General features: G+C 37.0%; 1 protein-coding gene across 1 annotated transcript in view; it reads right to left on the minus strand.

Annotated features, from left to right (window-relative positions):
• The window catches only part of CFAP299 (cilia and flagella associated protein 299), an 802595-nt gene that overhangs the window by 759025 nt on the left and 24651 nt on the right, over nucleotides 1-18919 (minus strand). Inside the window, exon 2 of the mRNA XM_049885915.1 lies at nucleotides 4911-5041. Within this exon, the coding sequence (XP_049741872.1) occupies nucleotides 4911-5041 (131 nt within the window). The remainder of the gene's footprint in view (nucleotides 1-4910; nucleotides 5042-18919) is intronic.

The raw sequence follows: 18919 nt of genomic DNA on the forward strand, positions 1-18919 counted from the left end.
AGCAAAGACCAGGCCTCAGCTGACAACACACAGGGAAATGGGGACCTCAGCCCTAGACCCCAAATAACTGAATTTGGCCAACTATCTGAATGATCTTGGAAGCAGATTCATTACCAAAGCCTCCAGACAAGAACTTAGTTCAGCCAACACCTGGATTTCAGCCTAGTGATACACAGAGCAGAGAACCTAGTTGAGCCACACTGGACCCAAACTTCTGACCTACAGAGCTATGAATAAATACATTTGTGTTGTTTTAAGCCACTAAATTTGTGGTAAAGTGTTATGCTATCAATAGAAAACTAATACACTACCAAATGTCCATATACTAAATTCTAATTTTTTTATGGTTATGAATCAAAAAACAACATCATGATAAATGGAGAAAAAATTAAGTTGTTGACAAATTCATTATATTTAGATTAACAATAAATGTCCATGGAAGCAGCAATCAAGAAATCAAATGATGTACTGCATTGGGCAAAGCTTCTGCAAGTGCCAGAAAGCAAAGATGTCACCTTGATGACTAAGGTATGTCTGACCCAAGCCATGGTCTTTTCAATTGCTTCATATGGATATGAAAAACAAAGAATGAAAAGGAAGACATAAGAAAAATTGATTCACTTGAGTCATAATATTGGTGAAGAATACTGAAATATCCTATGGTCTGCCAGAAAAATAAGCATATCAGACTTAGAACACAACCAGAATACTCCATAGAAGCCAGGATGGTGAGCCTTTGTCTTGCTTACTCTGTACACATCATCAGGAAAGACCAATCGCTAGGAAACAACATCGTGGTTGGTAAAGCAGAGGGTCAGCAAAAATGAGGGAAATCCTCAATGAGATGGATTGCCACAATGGTGGCAATAATGTATCAAGCATTCCAATGATAATGAAGATGGCACAGGACAGGCCAACTTTTTGTTTTGTTATACATAAGGTCGCCATGATTCAGCCCGGACTTGTTTGAGCTCATTGCTGCAGCCTCTGTGTCAACCCTTCTTGAGGGTCTTCCTCCTTTTTGCTGACCCTCTACCTAACCAAGCATGCTGTCTTTCTCCAGGGACTGGTCCTTCCTGGTAACATTTCCAAAGTACATGAGACAAAGTCTCCCCATCCTTGCTTCCAAAGTATACTCTGGCTGTATTTCTTCCAAGACAGACTTGTTTGTTCTTCTGGCAGTCCATGGTATATTCAATACTCTTTGCCAACACCCTAATTCAAAGGCATCAATACTTCTTTAGTTTTCCTTGTTCATTGTCCAGCTTTCACATAAATAGGAGGCTATTGAAAAAATCACAGCTCGGGTCAGGCACACCTTAATCCTCAAAGTCACATCTTTGCTTTTCAACCCTAGAAAGAGGTCTTTTGCAGATTTGCCCAATGCTATACGTCCTTGGATTTCTTAACTGCTGCTTCCATGGGTGTTGATCAAGAAGCTAAGTAAAATGAAATCCTTGACAACTTCGATCTTTTCTCTGTTTGCCACGATCATGCCTATTGAGGATTTTTGTTTTCTTTATGTTGAGGTGTAATCAATACTGAAAACTGAAGTGTTTGATCTTCATCATTAAGTGCTTCAAGTCTTCCTCACTTTCAGCAAGCAAGGTTGTGTCATCTGCATATCCCAGGTTGTTAATGAGTCTTCCTCCAATGCTGATGCCACTTTCTTCTTCATATAGTCCAGGTTCTCGGATTATTTGCTCAGCATACATATTGAATAAGTATGGTGAAAATATACAACCCTGACACACACCCTTCCTGATTTAAACCACACAGTATCTGCTTGTTCTGTTCAGACAAATGCCTCTTGGTCTATGTACAGGCTCTGCATGAGCATAATTAAGTGTTCCAGAATTCCCATTCTTCCCAGTGTTATTCATAATTTGTTATGATCCACATAGTCGAATGCCTTTGCATAGTCAATAAAACACAGGTAAACATCTTTCTGGTATTCTCTGCTTTCAGCCAAGATCCATCTGACATCAGCACTGATATACCTGGTTCCATGTCCTCTTCTGAATCTGGCCTGAATTTCTGGCAGTTCCCTGTCAATGTACTGCTGCCATTCTTTTTGAATCATCTTCAGCAAAATTTTACATGCATGTGATATTAATGATATTGTTCCATCACTTCCACATTCTGTTGGATCCCTTTCTTTGGAATGAGCAAAAATACGGATCTCTTTCAGTCAGTTGGCCAGGTAGCTGTCTTCCAAATATCTTGGCATAGAAAAATGAGCACCTCCAGCCCTGCCTCTGTTTGTTGAAACATCTCAATTGGTATTCTGTCAATTCCTGAAGCCTTGTTTTTTGCCAATGCCTTCAATGCAGCTGGGACTTCTTCCTTTAATACCATCAGTTCTTGATCATATATGCTACCTCCTGAAGTGGCTGAATATCAACCAAGTCGTTTTGGTACAAACCCTTTGCCATCAAGTTAATTCCAACTCATAGCAACCCTATAGGACAGAGTAGAGTTTCCAAGGAGCACCTGGTGGAAATGAACGGCCTATCTTTTGCCTAGCAGTCATAGCACTTAACCCCCACGCCACGAGGGTTTCCTTTTTGGTACAAGGACTCTGTATTCCTTCCATCTTCTTTTGAAGCTTCCTGCACTGCTCAATATTTTTTTGCCCATAGAATTCATCAAAATTGCAACTTGAGGCTTGCATTTTATCTTCTGTACTCTCGGATTGAGAAATGCTGAGTGTGTTCTTCCCTGTTGTTTTTCTAACTCCAGGTCTTTGCAATTTCTCCAGCTGCCCTTTAAAATCTTCTGTTTAGCTTTTACTTCACCATTTCATCCATTCCTTTAGCTGTTCTACATTCAAAAGCAAGTTTCAGAGTCTCTTCTGACATCCATTTTGGTCTTTTTTTCTTTCCTGTCTTTTTAATGATTTTTTGCTTCTTTATGTATGATGTTCTTGATGTCATCCCACAACTCATCTGGTGTTTGGTCATTAATGTTCACTGTGTCAAATCTATGCTTGAGATGGTGTATAAATTCAGGTGGATATACTCAAGGTTGTACTTTGGCTTTCACAGACTTGTTTTAATTTTCTTCAGCTTCAACTTGAACTTGCATATGAGCAACTGAAGGTCTGTTCTGCAATCAGCCCTTGGCCTTGTTTTGACTGATAATATCTCTGTCCACAGATGTATCCAATTTGATTCCAGTGTTTTCCATCCTGTGAGGTCCACATGTACAGTCACTGTTTATGTTGTTGAAAAAAGTATTTCCAGTGAATAAGTCATTGGTCTTGCAGAATTCTATCATGTAATCTCTGGCATCATTTCTATCACCAACGTCATATTCCAACTACCAATCCTTCTTCTTTGTTTCCAACTTTAACATTCCAAACACCAGTAATTACCAATGCATCCTGATTGCATATTTAACTTCAGACTGCAGAAGATGGTAAAAATCTTTAATTTCCTTGTCTTTGGCATTAGAGGTTGTTAAGTAAATTTTAATAATAGCAATATTAACTGGTCCTCCTTGTAGGCGTATGGATTTTATCCTATCACTGACAGCGTTTTACTTTAGGATAGATCTTGAAATGTTCTTTTTGAAGATGAATGCAATACCATTCCTCCTCAATTTGTCATTCCTGGGATGGTAGATCATATGATTGTCTGATTCAAAATACCCAATATCAGTCCACTTCAGCTTGTTAATGGCTGGGATATCAATCCTGATGCGTTCCATTTCATTTTTGATGACTTTCAATTTTCCTAGATTCATACTTAATACATTTCACATTCTAATTATTAATGGATGTTTGCAGCTGTTTCTTCTCATTGCGTTGCATCAAATCAGTAAATGACGGTCTCAAAAGCTTGACTCCATTCACATCATTAAGATTGACTCTACTTTGAGGAGGCAGTCCTTCCCCAGTTGTATTTTGAGTGCCTTCCAATCTGAGGGGTTCATCTTCTGGCCCTATGTCAGACAGTGTTCCCCTGCTATTCATAAGGTCTTCACTGGTCAACTTTTTCACAAGTGGACCACCATATCCTTCTTTCTAGTCTGTGTTAGTCTGGAAGCTCTGCTGAAATCTGCCCATCATGGGTACCCTCCTGGTATTTGGCATAGCTTCCAGCATCACAGAAACACACAAGCCACCACGGTATGACAAACTGACAGATGCATAATAACCACTAGAACAATCAATTCAAATGACACATTCCCAGGCCAATTCACATTCCACTACCAAATGTTATTTTTCTATAATAAAAACATGGGAAATTTCTACTGAAAACTACTGAGTATTTTTTTAAAGATGTTACCTAAGAAAGATATACTCGTTTCTAAGTAATTATCCTCTCCAACATTTACAACTTCAGCATTCATTTTTATAAACTAAATAGATGATTACTTTGTCAAGTATTTTAAAAATAGTCTTATTCATTTTATGCAGCTCATTTGGGCATATATTTCTTTCACACTATATTTTATTAGATTCATATTTTATATAACCAGTTAGCCACGTTAACAAAAATTGAATGGGTCAATACTTAGAAAACGTGAAAACATAAATGATGCCAAAGAGTTATAGGCCCCAAAAATACAAAGAAATTTCAGGCAAAAATCATTCATATTTGTAGTATATAAATACATAAAAACAATAATACTGAGTTACCTTTTAACAGAACATTATTGGCATGCTGATCATATCTTGGTATTTATATTTCTTAAATTAGTAGCTCAAAGTCACATGCAACTTTATTGCAAGCATATTGTAGTTCTACCAATTCCTGATCTGCAGAACACATGCTGAGAATGGAACTTGTAATAAATTCTACCTACTCCAGTGTTTCTGAATTACAACAATGTCAACAAAATTGGGTTTTTCCAGAGACTATAGAATATAACATAAACTCTAGATTTGAAACATGGACACTTACTTTTTCTGAGTTCTTTCAGCCAGCCTTGCAATCTCTATAGCTGCCTTTCTTGCTTCAAAATCTTCCCTTTTCACCACTTCCCCAGTCCCTCGGTAGCCTAGCTCCACCAACTGGCGGGCCAGGCCTTCATCCTAAAGAGAAAATCAATTCTTAGATTTGTGGATGAATGAGGCTTATTTTATCCAGCATATGCCAAGAAATTTTCTTAAATGAAAAAAACATATCATTTAAAAATGAGATAAAATCTTTTAGATATAAAGAATTCTTTAGAATTAGAATTTTTCCAAGAATTCATTTATATACACTGATTCTGTTGTCCCTTTCCAATAGGTATAAGATGAAAAAAAAAGACATAGCAACAATCACTAATTTTTCTCTAAAGAGTTGGAAAACAAAAGTCTGCTGTGTTTTTAAACAATTTATGAAAACAGCTGTAGATACTTAAAAAAGTATCTTTAAAACAATAAAATTAAAGACAATAGTGCTCATACAACAAAGACTTAAAAAAAAAACCAATTGCACAAAAAGAGAACTAGACTGCTTTCAGGAAGTTCAGCATCGGAGACTTACTTCCCTAAAATCAATTAACTGATGACATAGAACATTGTAACTTCAAATATAAAATAAAGAGGAGCAGATGAATTTCCTACTTAACTAGGAAGATATTGTTTCCATATAACTTTGGTACCAATAAGAACAGAAAAGTAGAAACCCAAGAAGACAACCACAAAAAAGCTTCAAATTGGGGAAAAAAAAAAAATCCACACTTTTTTTAGGTCTAATGTTTTTCAGTTACTTTAAGAATTGTACATTTTTGTCACTTGCATAGTACATTCAAAAAAGAATATTGTTTCCCTTCAACCTGAAGTGGTATCATTTTACATAAAACTACTTGGATAGGCTAAAGTAGTACATAAAAGTATTTATATATTAATAACAATCCTTATATTATCATCTTAATAATACATTAAATAGCTAAAATATGCTGAAAACAACATCTATTTTATTGTTAAAGATCCTTAGTTAATGTGTCACTACTGAATGCAAGAGCTGCGTAAAAGAATTACATGAGAAAACTCAAGATGCTAGGTTACTAATTTATTTCAACCCATAGCGTTGTTGGTAGGTGCCTTTCAGTAGGTTCTGACTCATAGTGATGTTACAAGCAACAGAACAAAACATTGGCCAGCCCTGCGCCACTCTCATAATCATTGTTATGTTTGAGCCCATTGTTGCAGCCACTGTGTCAATCAATCTCCTTGAGGGCCTTCCTCTTTTTCACTGACCATCTACTTTATCAAACATGATGTCCTTCTCCAGGTCCCTTCTGATAACATTTCCAGAGTACATGAGACAAAGTCTCACCATCCTCACTTCTAAGGAGTATTCTGGCTATAATTCTTCCAAGACAGATTTGTTCATTCTTCTGGAAGTCCATGGTATATTTAATATTCTTTGCCAACACCATAATTGAAAGTCACCAATATTTCTTAGATCCCTTATTCGCTGTCCAGCTTTCACATGCATATGAAAAAAAAAAAAAGAAGCAATTGAAAATACCATGACTTGGGTCATGTGCACGTTAGTCCTCAAAATGACATCTTTGCTTTTTAACAATCAAAAGAAGTCTTTTGCAGCAGATTTGCTCAATGCCATACATCATTCGATTTCTCCACTGCTCCTTCCATGGATGTTGATTGTGGATCCAAAGAAAATAAAACACTTGAAAACGTCAATATTTTCTCTGTTTATCAAGATGTTTGCTTACTGGTCCAGTTTTGAGAGTTTTTGTTTTCTTTACCTTCAGGTATAATCCATATTGAAGGCTGTAGTTTTTGATCTTCAAAAAGCAAGCAAGATTGTGTCCTCTGCATATTGCAGGTTGTTAATGAGTCTTCCTCCAATGCTGATACAGCATTCTTCTCTGTGTTGTCCAGTTTCTCAGATTATTTGCTCACCATGCAGATTGAATAAGCATGGTGGGGGGATACAACTCTGACACACATCTTTCCTGATTTTAAAAGATGCAGTATTCCCTTGTTCTGTTTGAATGACTGCCTCTGTGTCTATGTCCAGGTTCTGCATGAGCACAATTAAGTATTCCAGAATTCTCATTCTTCACAATCAATAGTAGGTATTTTAAAGTTCAAACTCTTCAAATACAAAACTACAAAATTTAGACAGTATAAACGCAGAAAACTTGCGAATTCCTTTGCTAAACATTAAAGCAAATCTTGAACTCAGAATAGCAATGTAGATACATTTGCTGAGTTGGCAGGGCCTGGTCTATTTGCCTTGTTTCTGACACGTTCCCCTGCTTAATTGACTTTTCTTTCCTTATAGCCACAGGTGAACCACAAAACTAAGCAAATGCCTCCACCTAGTGGAATTAATATTTAATAGAAAAAGCAACGCAGTTTTTGGGTTTGGTTTACAAAAGTGAGTTAATTTGAGTGTGGATATTCTTAAATATATTAATAAAATGTGAGTGTATGAAAAGAACTTTAGGCTCAGCTCTGTGAGACAGTGGGGCTCTTCTATAATAGATAAATCCCTCGTGACCAACAGAGAATTTTACAAAATAAAGGTTATGAAAAAGTTGTATTTATTTTTTATATTAGTGAATTGTGCTTCACTGTGTGCCTTCCGGGACACTCAAAATATTCGGATAGTTTTGCACTCACCATCACTAATCTATATTGCAATAAGTGACAAGATCTACTGAGAAAACAAGGAGAACTTGATATTGACTGCCCCCATTGGTGGAATCATGAGTCAGTCCTCAATTCAGTTAGATTTTGCCTCTCTGGAAACAGTCTAGTTAAGAGTGAAACTACTAATCTAAGGGAAGTACAATGCCCAAGGTTATACTAGGAATCTGAGCCTTTCTTGAGCCCTTGGAAACCCTGGTGGTGTAGTGGTTAAGAGCTATGCCTGCTAATCAAAAAGGTCACCAGACGCTCCCTGGAAACTCTGTGGGGCAGTTCTATTCTGTTCTATAGGGTCACTATGAGTTGGAATCGATTCAACAGCAACAGGGTTTTTGGTTCAAAATGGTATTTTGAGTTGCAAACTCTAACACAGCTTATGTTTCCCAAGTCTCAAAATAATGTTTTTAAGGGACCCAGAGAAAGATAAACCTTTACCTAATGCCAAACACTAGGGCTTGACAGCTCCCCTATTACCAGAATCCAGAAGAATTTTCCACCAACAATAAGGTAAAGAGATCTGAATTGGAAAATAAAATCAGCAGGCCCACCTGAAAGTTGATTTAAAAAAAAGGAAAAGTTTTACATCCTTCCTCCATTTTCTGTTCCAGGACTCAGAAATGTGCGGTCTGTGATAATCAGAAACCTCGGTGGGTGGCCACCCATTCCACAAATGGGTGCTAGCAATTTCATTCTATTTTTTACTCTGTATAAAAGTAATATATAATTACTGGAGAAAACTTACAAACTAAAGACAAACACATCATCCATATCATATATCACCCAAGATCTTACTACTCAGAAATAATCACTGATATATTGGGTATAGTCTTCCAGTTCTTGTTCTGGGCGTGTGTTTGGGTGTGTTGTATTTTTTTTTTTTAAACAAAAGTAGAATCACACTGTACAAAGTCTTCATGGCCTACTTATTCCCCATTTAACAATACATCTTTAACACCTTTCCATTAAACATACATACAATAAACATACTCCATTATACCCTGTGAGGGCCAATTATGTACATAAAACACTATCGTGCATTTAGCTCAATGTCTAGTACACTATATCACTCAAAATAATTGTTGTGTGAATAACTAACTTGCTTAAATCATCTCCTATTTTTGGGCACTCCTATTATTGGGCAGTTATATTTCACAATCATAAATAGAAACTATATAAACATCCTAGCAACTAAACCATTGAACATAAAGGAAAAATTCCTAGAAGTAGAATAACTAATTCAAAGAATTATTTTTAAATAATTTTAAACTTTTGAACAAATCTCCAGTCTGCCTTCCTCTAACAATAAAAATCATACAAAAGTCTTGTTTTGATTTTCATTGATTAATAATGAGGTTCACCATCAAGGGTTTATTGGTCATGTGTATTTCTTCTTTTTGAATTGTCTGTTAAATCATTTGTTCATTTATTAGTAATTTGTAAAAACTGTGTGCATATTAAATATATTCATTGAATGTCTAAAAACTATCTTCAAATATTTTTCCCAGATCATTGCTTCTTATGTAACTTTTTACAGTTTTGTTTTTACATCTAAGTGCTCAGAGCATTTGGAATATATTTTGTTGTCTAGAAGTGGAAATACATTTACTTTTTCAAAAGACGTTTTTCCCAAAATAAACAGCTATGACACTATTTTTTGAATACTCCATCCTTTCTATACTTATCTGAAATTTTACATGTCTGTATACTCAAAACTTAAATATATTAAGATCTACTTCTGGATTTTTACTTATTGATTGGTTTTTCTGCTCTCACGACTTTATCACACATTACGTGGATGCTGCCCTCTCAACCTGCCCCAGAGAGAAAGCCTTACTGCATTTAATGATCTGCTGCCAGGAGCAGCTGTCTGACTCAAGATAAGTAGAGAGTTCAGAGCTGGGAGTGTTGTGAAGTAATACACACTTAAGTGCCATCTTCAATGAATTTTGGCAATCTAGAAAATTTATAATACCAGATTTCCTAATATTGAAACAAAAGGGCACTTTTGGAATAAGCCTGTTGAAGAGGAATTCTGTGGGAAACAAACTTTTGTTTGTGTGCAGAAAGTATGTTGGAGAATGGTCTCAGGATTTGCATCTCTAAAGGAGTGCAGGAAGTAGGATTGGGCAGTGGGAGGATTCACAGCAAAGGTCCTCAGCAGCCCTGGAGCTGCGATGGCCCTGCAGAGCTCTCCCAAATTGGCGCAAGGTGGCCAGAACTGTATAATCCCATAATGAATAGTAAATGAACAAGAGCCACCCCCAAGAAAGGAGCAAGGTGAGTTCAATCAGCCTAGTTATTTATCAATTTTACTGATAAACAAAATAATTTGTGATGTCATTAATTTTTTCTTATTTGCCCATTTCCTATTTTATTGCTCTCTGCTCGTCTTTATTACTCCTTTCCTTCTATTTACTTTGGGCTTAATTTGTCCTTTTTTCTAGCTTCCTAAGGTAGAAGCTAAGATCACTAATTTTCAGAAGTTTTTTTTCCAATGTGTTTTTAAATCTATGAATTGCCCTCTATGAAATCCTTCAGGTACATCCCACAAGCTTTGAAATGTTCTGTTTTCATTTTCACTCAGTTTAAAACATTTTCTAATTTTCCTGGTAATATCTTCTTTGACCTATGGGTTATTTAGGACTATACTATTTAATATACAAATACCAGGGGATATGGCAGGTATATTTTGGTAATTGACTTTTACTTTTGTTATGATCATAAACTACACTCCCTATTATTTCAATTTTAAACTTAGTGACACTTGTTTTATAACCCTGTACATGGTAGTTCTTCATGAATGTTCCAGGTACATCTAAAAATAATATCCTTCACTTCCAGCCAACATGGAGCAGTAGACACAGCAAAGACCCAAAAAACTAAAACAGAGACAAACGTCATTTCTAGAACCTGAAGTGTCAAACGAAGAGATAAAGAACTCAGCCAAACACCAAATGGAATAAAAAACTGACAGAGGGCAGACAGCGAGGAGAGATACGTGCGGGGTCCCCTTAACTAATGTAGCACAGATTCGCCAGCCTGGACTCCTTCCTGTCAGGGAGTGGCAAACAGGGAGCATGGGAAATCAGCTTCACAGAGCTCCCAGCAGGAGACAGAGCACCTAGTAACCAATGATACAAACTTTCCCACCCCCTATCCTTTCCCCTCTGCTCTACCTCTAAGCTTTCTGGCTGGCTGCAGTGGCTTGGCTGGCAGCGAAGGGCAGTGTCAGTGCATCTTGGATTCACCCCGCCCGCATCGCAGATCGGCAGAAAAGGAGTACGGGAAAGCAGCTTCGCAAAGTTCCCAGCAGGAGATAGAGCACCCGGTAAGGAGCGAAATACACTTTCCTAACTCCCACCTTTCTTCCCCTCCCCCTTTGTCTTCCTCTGCTTCCCGCCAGCCACAGTCTCTTGGCCAGGAGGCAGCTGCTTCCGCCCTAGGCCTCTTGGATTCACCCCGCCCACACTGGCTGGTCCCTGAGCTGGTGTTGCATCTTTCCATCTCTGTTGGTTTCTTCCATGCCTCCCACCACTTCCCCCTCCTTTTTCTCGAACACCTGGCTCTGTGTGCCATCTTTGCTTCTTCTTGAAAGGCTGTCAAGCCCCACTTGACTGGGGAAACCACACCTCCAGCCCGTGACACTAGGCTGCTCGGATCCCTGAGGCTTTTTTTTTTTTTTTTGCTTGTTTTGTTTTGCTTTTTTCTGTTTTGTTTGTTTGTTTTCTTTCTCTTTTTGCACTTGGGACCCCCTCCTAGCTGAGCTGCACTGCACAGTTCAGGAGCCACTCGCCTAATCGGCCCAGCCTTATGCGGGATCCCTAGGGGCATTTCTTTTTTTTTTTTCTTCCTTTCCTTCTTTTTTTCTTTCTATTTCCCTTTCTGTCTTTCTTCATTTCTCGTACTGGTTGTCTATACTTACCTTCTTTTCCTGTCTCCTGAATACCTGGTGCTGTGTGACATTTATACTCCCTCTAGCCAGGCTATACTGCACAAACCTGGGAGCCACTTTCCTGGTCTTCACAGCCACATGAGTGGCACTCCTAGAGGCTTTTCTTTTCTTTTTCTTTTCCAAACTATAGTTAGTTATTTTTTTTTTCTTTTCCCCTTTTTCTTTTTTTCCTTTTTGCTTTTCTCCATTTTTGGTTTCTCTTCTCTCTGCTCCAATGGAAAGCTCCCTTAGCTCTTTTTTTCTTTCTTTTTGGCTCCTGTTTCTCTCTCCTCTTTTCCATACCCATATTAGCTCTAAACATCACAACCTCCTCCCTCTTTCCTGCCTACCTGTACTGTGCATTGAACATCACACCCCCGAGCAGCACAGGCACAGCCTATCAGAACTGGCCTGGCACTGATTCCTGGCCCACCCTGTCAGCACTAATACATGCCACAAACAACCCATTCCAGACCCTCCCTTCAGATGGACCCGCCCTGCTGCACCATAGCTAAGGGATGGGCCCCGCCCACCAGACAAGAAGGTCAAAAGTATTGTGACTACAGATGAGCAAAACAGAATGCACAGCCCGCCTGCTCAGACATAACCAAATAAAACAGAAAACAGGACAAAACAAACAAATCTACAATCAAGAAATGAAGAAAACAAATACTGAATGTCCCAAAGACAGCAGACATTATCAAAACATATTTTAAAAAAAACAGGATGGTTCCAGTAGGTATCCAAAGCAAAACACGAGATGACTCTCCAGTAGAAAAGGCACTAGAACTACCTGATAGGGAATTCAGATCTCTAATATTCAGAGCTATCCAAGAGTTGAAGCAAAAAGAAGACAAAAATGAGGGAAAAAATAGACAAATTTATTCAAAAGGCAAACAAATTCATGGAAAATACAGACAAAAAAATGGAACAGTTCAGGAAAATAATACAGGAACAAAATGCCAAAATAAATTCACAACTAGAAATCATATAAAAACAACAATTAGAAATCCAAAAAATAAACAACAAGAGTTCAGAAACGGACAGTATCATAGAAAGACTGAGGAGCAGGCTTGAAATGATGGAAGACAAACACTTGGATACAACTGTGTTTGAGGAGAAATCAGAAAAAAGAACAAAGAAAAATGAGGAAACCCTGAGAATTATGTGGGATAAAATCAAAAGCAAAAATTTGCAGGTGATCAGAGTCCCAGAACAGGGAGAGAAAACAGAAAACAAAGAATGATCCATGACAGAAAACTTCCCTAATATCATGAATGATGAAAAGCTGACTGTACAAGAAGCTCAACGAACCCCACCAAGGCATATCATAATCACACTCACTAAAAATCAAGACAAAGAAAAAATCCTGAGAGCAGCTCAAGAAAAACAAAAAGTCACATACAGAAGAGAAACAATAAGACTAAACTCTGATTATTCGGCAGAAACCATGCAGGCAAGAAGGCAAAGGGATGACATATATAAAACCTTAAAAGAAGAAAACTGACAACCACGAACACTATATCCTGGAAAACTTTCATTCAAATATGATGGTGAAATTAGGACATTTCCAGATAAACAGAAATTAAGGGAATATGTAAAAACCAAACAAAACTTAGAAGAATTATTGAAGGGAGTCCTTTGGTCCAAGAACAAATAACATCAGAACAAAGCCTGAATCTAGGACACAAGACTGTATCAGCCAGATACCAACGTAAAAAAATGAACCCTTGAGGACTACCCAAAACCAAAAGAATTGCAACAGGGAACCAGAGAGGTTAATCTGTAAATGACAACAAAGTCAGAACAATAAAAGAAGCAATAAACAGTGTAGGTATAGAACTTTCTAATGGAGAGGAAAGCGAGGCACTACCAAGTAATAACAGACTGGTTCAACACTAGAAAAATAAGGGTAAATTTCAAGGTAACCAAAAAGAAAGTTAACAATCCTACTCATCAAAATGAAGAAGAAAAACATAGTCTCAATAAAAACGAAATCTACAAAAACAAAGGAAATGAAAAAGAAATCCACAAAAAAAAAAAGAACTCAGCACAAGAGTGTAAGAGGTACAAAGAAAATGCTAGCACCACACACACAAAAAAAAAATCACTAAACATGACAGCAATAAACTCACACCTATCAATAATTACATTGAATGTAAATGGCCTAAATGCACTCATTAAGAGACACAGAGTGACAGAATGGATTAAAAAAAAAAAAAATAGGATTCATCAATATGCTGTCTACAAAAGACACACCTTAGAAACAAAGACGTAAATTTATTAAAAATCAAAGAATGGAAAAAAATATATGTATAAACCAAATAACTACCAAAAAAGAGCAGGACTGGCAATACTAATCTCAGATAAAATAGAATTTAAAACAAAATCCACCATAAAAGACAAGGAAGGACACTATATAATAATTAAAGGGACAATCCATCATGAAGACTTAACCATAATAAACATCTACGCACCCAGTGACAGGGCTCCAAAATATATAAAACAAATTCTAACAGCACTGAAAACAGAAATTGACAGTTCCACAATAATAGTAGGAGATTTCAACACAGCACTCTTGGTAAAGGACAGAACACCGAGAAAGAAACTCAGCAAAGATACAGTAGAGCTAAAGAGCACAATCAGCCAACTTGACCTCATAGGCATATATAGAACACTTCACTCAACAGCTGCAAAGTACACATTCTTTTCCAACGTACTTGGAACGTTCTCCAAAAAAGACCACATCTAAGGCCAAAGAGCAATCCTCAACAAAATTCAAAACATTGAGATAATACAAAATATCTTCTCTGACCACAATGCCATCAAAGTAGAAATTAACAATAGGAAGCGTAAGGAAAAAAAATCAATTACATGGAAACTGAATAACACCCTGCTTAACCACTGGATAAGAGAAGAAATCAGAGATGGAATCCAAAAATTCCTAGAAAAAAAAAATGAGAATGAAAACACCTCATACCAAAACCTTTGGGACACAGCAAAGGCAGTTCCCAGAGGTCAATTTATAGCAATAGATGCACACATCAAAAAAGAAGGAAAAAAAATCAAAACACTAGCTACGCAACTTGAACAAATAGAAAGAGAACAGTAAGAGAAGCCCACAGCCACCAGAAGAAAGGAAATAATAAAGATCAGAGCAGAAATAAATGAAATAGAGAACAGAAAAACAATAGAATTGACAAAAACAAAATTTGGTTCTTTGAAAGGATGGACAAACCACTGATCAAACTTACCAAAAAAAAAAAAAAACTCCACAGGAGAGGACACAAGTAACCCAAATAAGAAATGAAATGGGGTACATTACAACAGACCCAACTGAAATAAAAATGATCATAACAGAGTATTATCAAAAACTATACTCCAACAAATTTGAAAACCTAGAGGAAATGGACAAATTTCTAGAAACACACTACCTACCCAAACTAACACAAAATAATGTTGAAAATCTGAACAGACCCATAACAAGAGCTTGAAAAGGTAATTTAAAAAACCTCCCAACAACAACAAAAAAAAAGCCCTGGCCCAGATGGCTTTACTGCAGTATTCTACCAAACATTCAACACTAGAAAATCAATCAATGTAATACACTACATAAATAAAAGGAAAGAAAAGAATCACATGATCATCTAGATTGATGCAGAAAAGGCATCCAACAAAGTCCAACACCCATTCCTGATAAAAACTCTCAATAAAATAGGCATAGAAGGGAAATTTCTCAACATAAAAAAGGGCATCTATGCAAAACCAACAGCCAACATCATTCTTGATTGAGAGAGGGTAAAAACATTCCCCTTGAGAACAGGAACAAGACAAGGATGCCCTTTATCACCACGCCTATTTAACACTGTGTTCGAAGTCCTAGCTAAAGCAATAAGGCCAGAAACAGAAATAAAGGGCATCCAAATTGGTAATGAAGAAGTTAAACTCTCCCTATTTGCAGATGATATGATACTATACATTGAAAACCCAAAAGACTCCATGAAAAACCTACTGGAACTAATAGATTCAGCAGAATAGGACGATACAAGATAAATATACAAAAATCAGTTGGATTCCTAAACACCAATAAAGAGAACAATGACAAGAAAATCAGGAAAACAGTACCATTTATAATGGCCCCTAAAAAATAAAACACTTGGGAATAAACCTAACCAGTGAGGTAAAAGACCATTACAAAGAAAATTACAAAACTACTACTGCAAGAAACCAAAGGGGATCTACACAAATGGAAAAACATACTATGCTCATGGATAGTTAGACTCAACATTGTGAAAATGACAATTCTACACAAAGCAATTTACAAATACAATGTAATACCAATCCAAACACCATCAACATTCTTTAAAGAGATGGAAAAACTTATCATTAACTTCATATGGAAAGGGAAGAAGCCCCAGATAAGTAAAGCACTATTGAAGAAGAATAAAGTAAGAGAACTTCCACTACCTGGCCTCAAAACCTACTATACAGCTACGGCAGTCAAAACAGCCTGGTACTGGTATGACAACAGATAAATTGACCAATGGAACAGAATTGAGAACACAGATGTAAATCCATCCACCTATGGTCACCTGATCTTCGACAAAGGTCCAAAGTCCATCAAATGGGGAAAAGACAGTCTATTTAACAAATGGTGCTGGCAAAACTAGATGTCCATCTGCAAAAAAAAAATAACATAGGACCCAAACTTCACACCATATACAAAAACTAACTCAAAATGGATCAAAGACCTAAATATAAAGCCAAAAACCATGAAGTTCATAGAAGAAAAAATAGGCTCATGTTAGCCACCCACAACCAACACACAAACTCCAGAGGATAAGCTAGGTAACTGGGATCTTCTAAAAATTAAACACTTATGTTCATCAAAAGACTTCACCAAAAGAGTAAAAAGAGAACCTACAGACTGGGGAAAAACAGTTAGCTATTACAAATCAGACAAAGTTGTAATCTCTAAAATCTACAAGAAAATCCAACACCTCTACAACAAAGAGACAAATAATATAATTAAAAAATGGGAAAAGGAAAAGACCAGACACTTCACCAAATAAGACATACAAGCAGCCAACAGACACATGAGGAAATGGTCACGATCTCTAACCATTAGAGAAATGCAAATCAAAATCACAATGGGATACCATCTCTCCCTGGCATTACTGGCATGAATCAATAAAACAGGAAATAACAAATGCTGGAGAGGCTGCGGTGAGATTGGAACTCTTATGCATTGCTGGTGGAAATGCAAAATGATACAACCATTTTGGAAAATGATACGGTGCTTCCTTAGAAAGCTAGAAATAGAAATACCGTATGATCCAGCAACCCCACTCCTAGGAATATATCCTAAAGAAATAAGTGTCGTCATGCAAATAGACATATGCACACCCATGTTCATCGTAGCATTGTTCACAATAGCAAAAAGATGGAAACAACCTGGATGCCCATCAACAGAAGAATGGATAAACAAACTGTGGAACATACACACAATGGAGTATTACGCAACAATAAAGAACAGTGATGAATCTGTAACTGGATGAATCTGGAGGGCATTATGCTGAGTGAAATAAGTCAATCACAAAAGGACAAATATTGCATGAGACCACTACTGTAAAAACTCATGAAAAATTTTACATACAAAAAGAAACAATCTTTGATGGTTAAGAGGAAGGCAAGGGGTGGGGATGGAAAAACATTTAATAGACAATAGATAAGTGGAAACTTTGGTGAAAGATAAGACAGCACACAATACTGGGGAAGCCAGCACAACCTGTACAAGGCAAGGTCATGGTAGCTCCAAAGACACATCCAAACTCCCTGAGGAACCGAATCGCTGGGCTGAGGGCTGTGGGGACCATGGTCTTGGGACCATCTAGCTCATTTGGCATAACATAGTTTATAAAGAATATGTTCTGCATTTTACTTTGATGAGTAGTGTCTGGGGTCTTAAAAGCCTCTGAGCAGCCATCTAGGATCCTCCACTGGCCTCACCCCTTCCGGTGCATGGAAGAATGAAGAAAACTAAATATACAAGGGAAAGATTAGTCCAAAGGACTAATGGACCACATTACCACAGCCTCCGCCAGACTGAATCCAGTAAAATTAGATGGTACCACCATTGACTGCTCTGACAGGGATCGCAATAGAGGGTCCCAGACAGAGCTGTAGAAAAATGTAGAACAAAATTCTAACTCAAAAAGGAAAAACAGGCTTGCCGGCCTGACAGAGACTGGAGAAACCCTGAGAGTATGACCCCCAGGAACCCTTTAGGCTCAGTAATGAGGTCACCCCTGAGGCTCACCCTTCAGCCAAAGACTCAGCAGGCCCATGGACCATAGTCAAAACAAGACTAAAGGAGTGCACTCACCCTGGGCTAGGGACTGGAAGGCAGGAGGGAACAGGAAAGCTGGTAATAGGGAGGGAACCCACGGTTGAGAAGGGAGCGTGTCAACATGTCATGGGGTTGTTAACCAATGTCATACAACAATGTGTGTACTCACTGTTTGATGAGAAGCTAGTTTGTTCTGTAAACCTTCATCTAAAGTACAATTTAAAAAAGGGAGGGGGGATAATATTATTCTACTGCTGTGTGGACTGTTCTATAAATGTCAATTAGGTCAAGTAAGTTTCTAGTGTTCTTCACATCTTTTCTATTCTTTTAGATTTTCCATCTTCTTGTTCTAATAATTACCAGAAAAGGAATGTTGACATGACGTCTCCAATTATAATTTTGAATTTGTCTATTCTTTCAATTCTATCAGTTTTGCTTCATGTATTTCGAAGATCTATTATGAGATGTACAGATATTTAGGATTGTTATGACATTTTGTTAATTGGCCCATTTATCTTTATGAAATGTCCCTATTTATCTGTGAAATATTTCTTGTTCTGAGGCCTAGTTTGTCTGATATTAATATAGCCATTCCAACTTCCCTTATATTTGTATTTATTTATATGGCCCATATTTTACTTCTAATCTATTTAATATTTAATCTATTAATATAAACATTAAATGATGTTATTTATGTTTCAAGCAGGATGGTATACATGGGTCTTGAATTTTCATCTAGTCTAATAATCTCTGCCTTTCAATAGAAGTGTTAAAATTATTTATTTTTAATGTAATTTTCAGTACGGTTGGGTTTTAGTCAAGTATTTTGTATTTTTTTTAATTATTCAGTCCAATTTGATTTTTTCTTCTAATTTTTTTTTCTTCTACTGAAATGAATATTGTTTTAGTATTCCATCTTATCTTCACCCTTGGGTTACTATTTATACTCCTTTGTTATATTTTTCAGTGACTGCTCTACGATTTACAATATGCATTATTAATTTATTGTGTTCTACTT

Source organism: Elephas maximus, chromosome 5 (assembly GCF_024166365.1).
Source record: "Elephas maximus indicus isolate mEleMax1 chromosome 5, mEleMax1 primary haplotype, whole genome shotgun sequence".
Lineage (NCBI taxonomy): Eukaryota > Metazoa > Chordata > Mammalia > Proboscidea > Elephantidae > Elephas > Elephas maximus.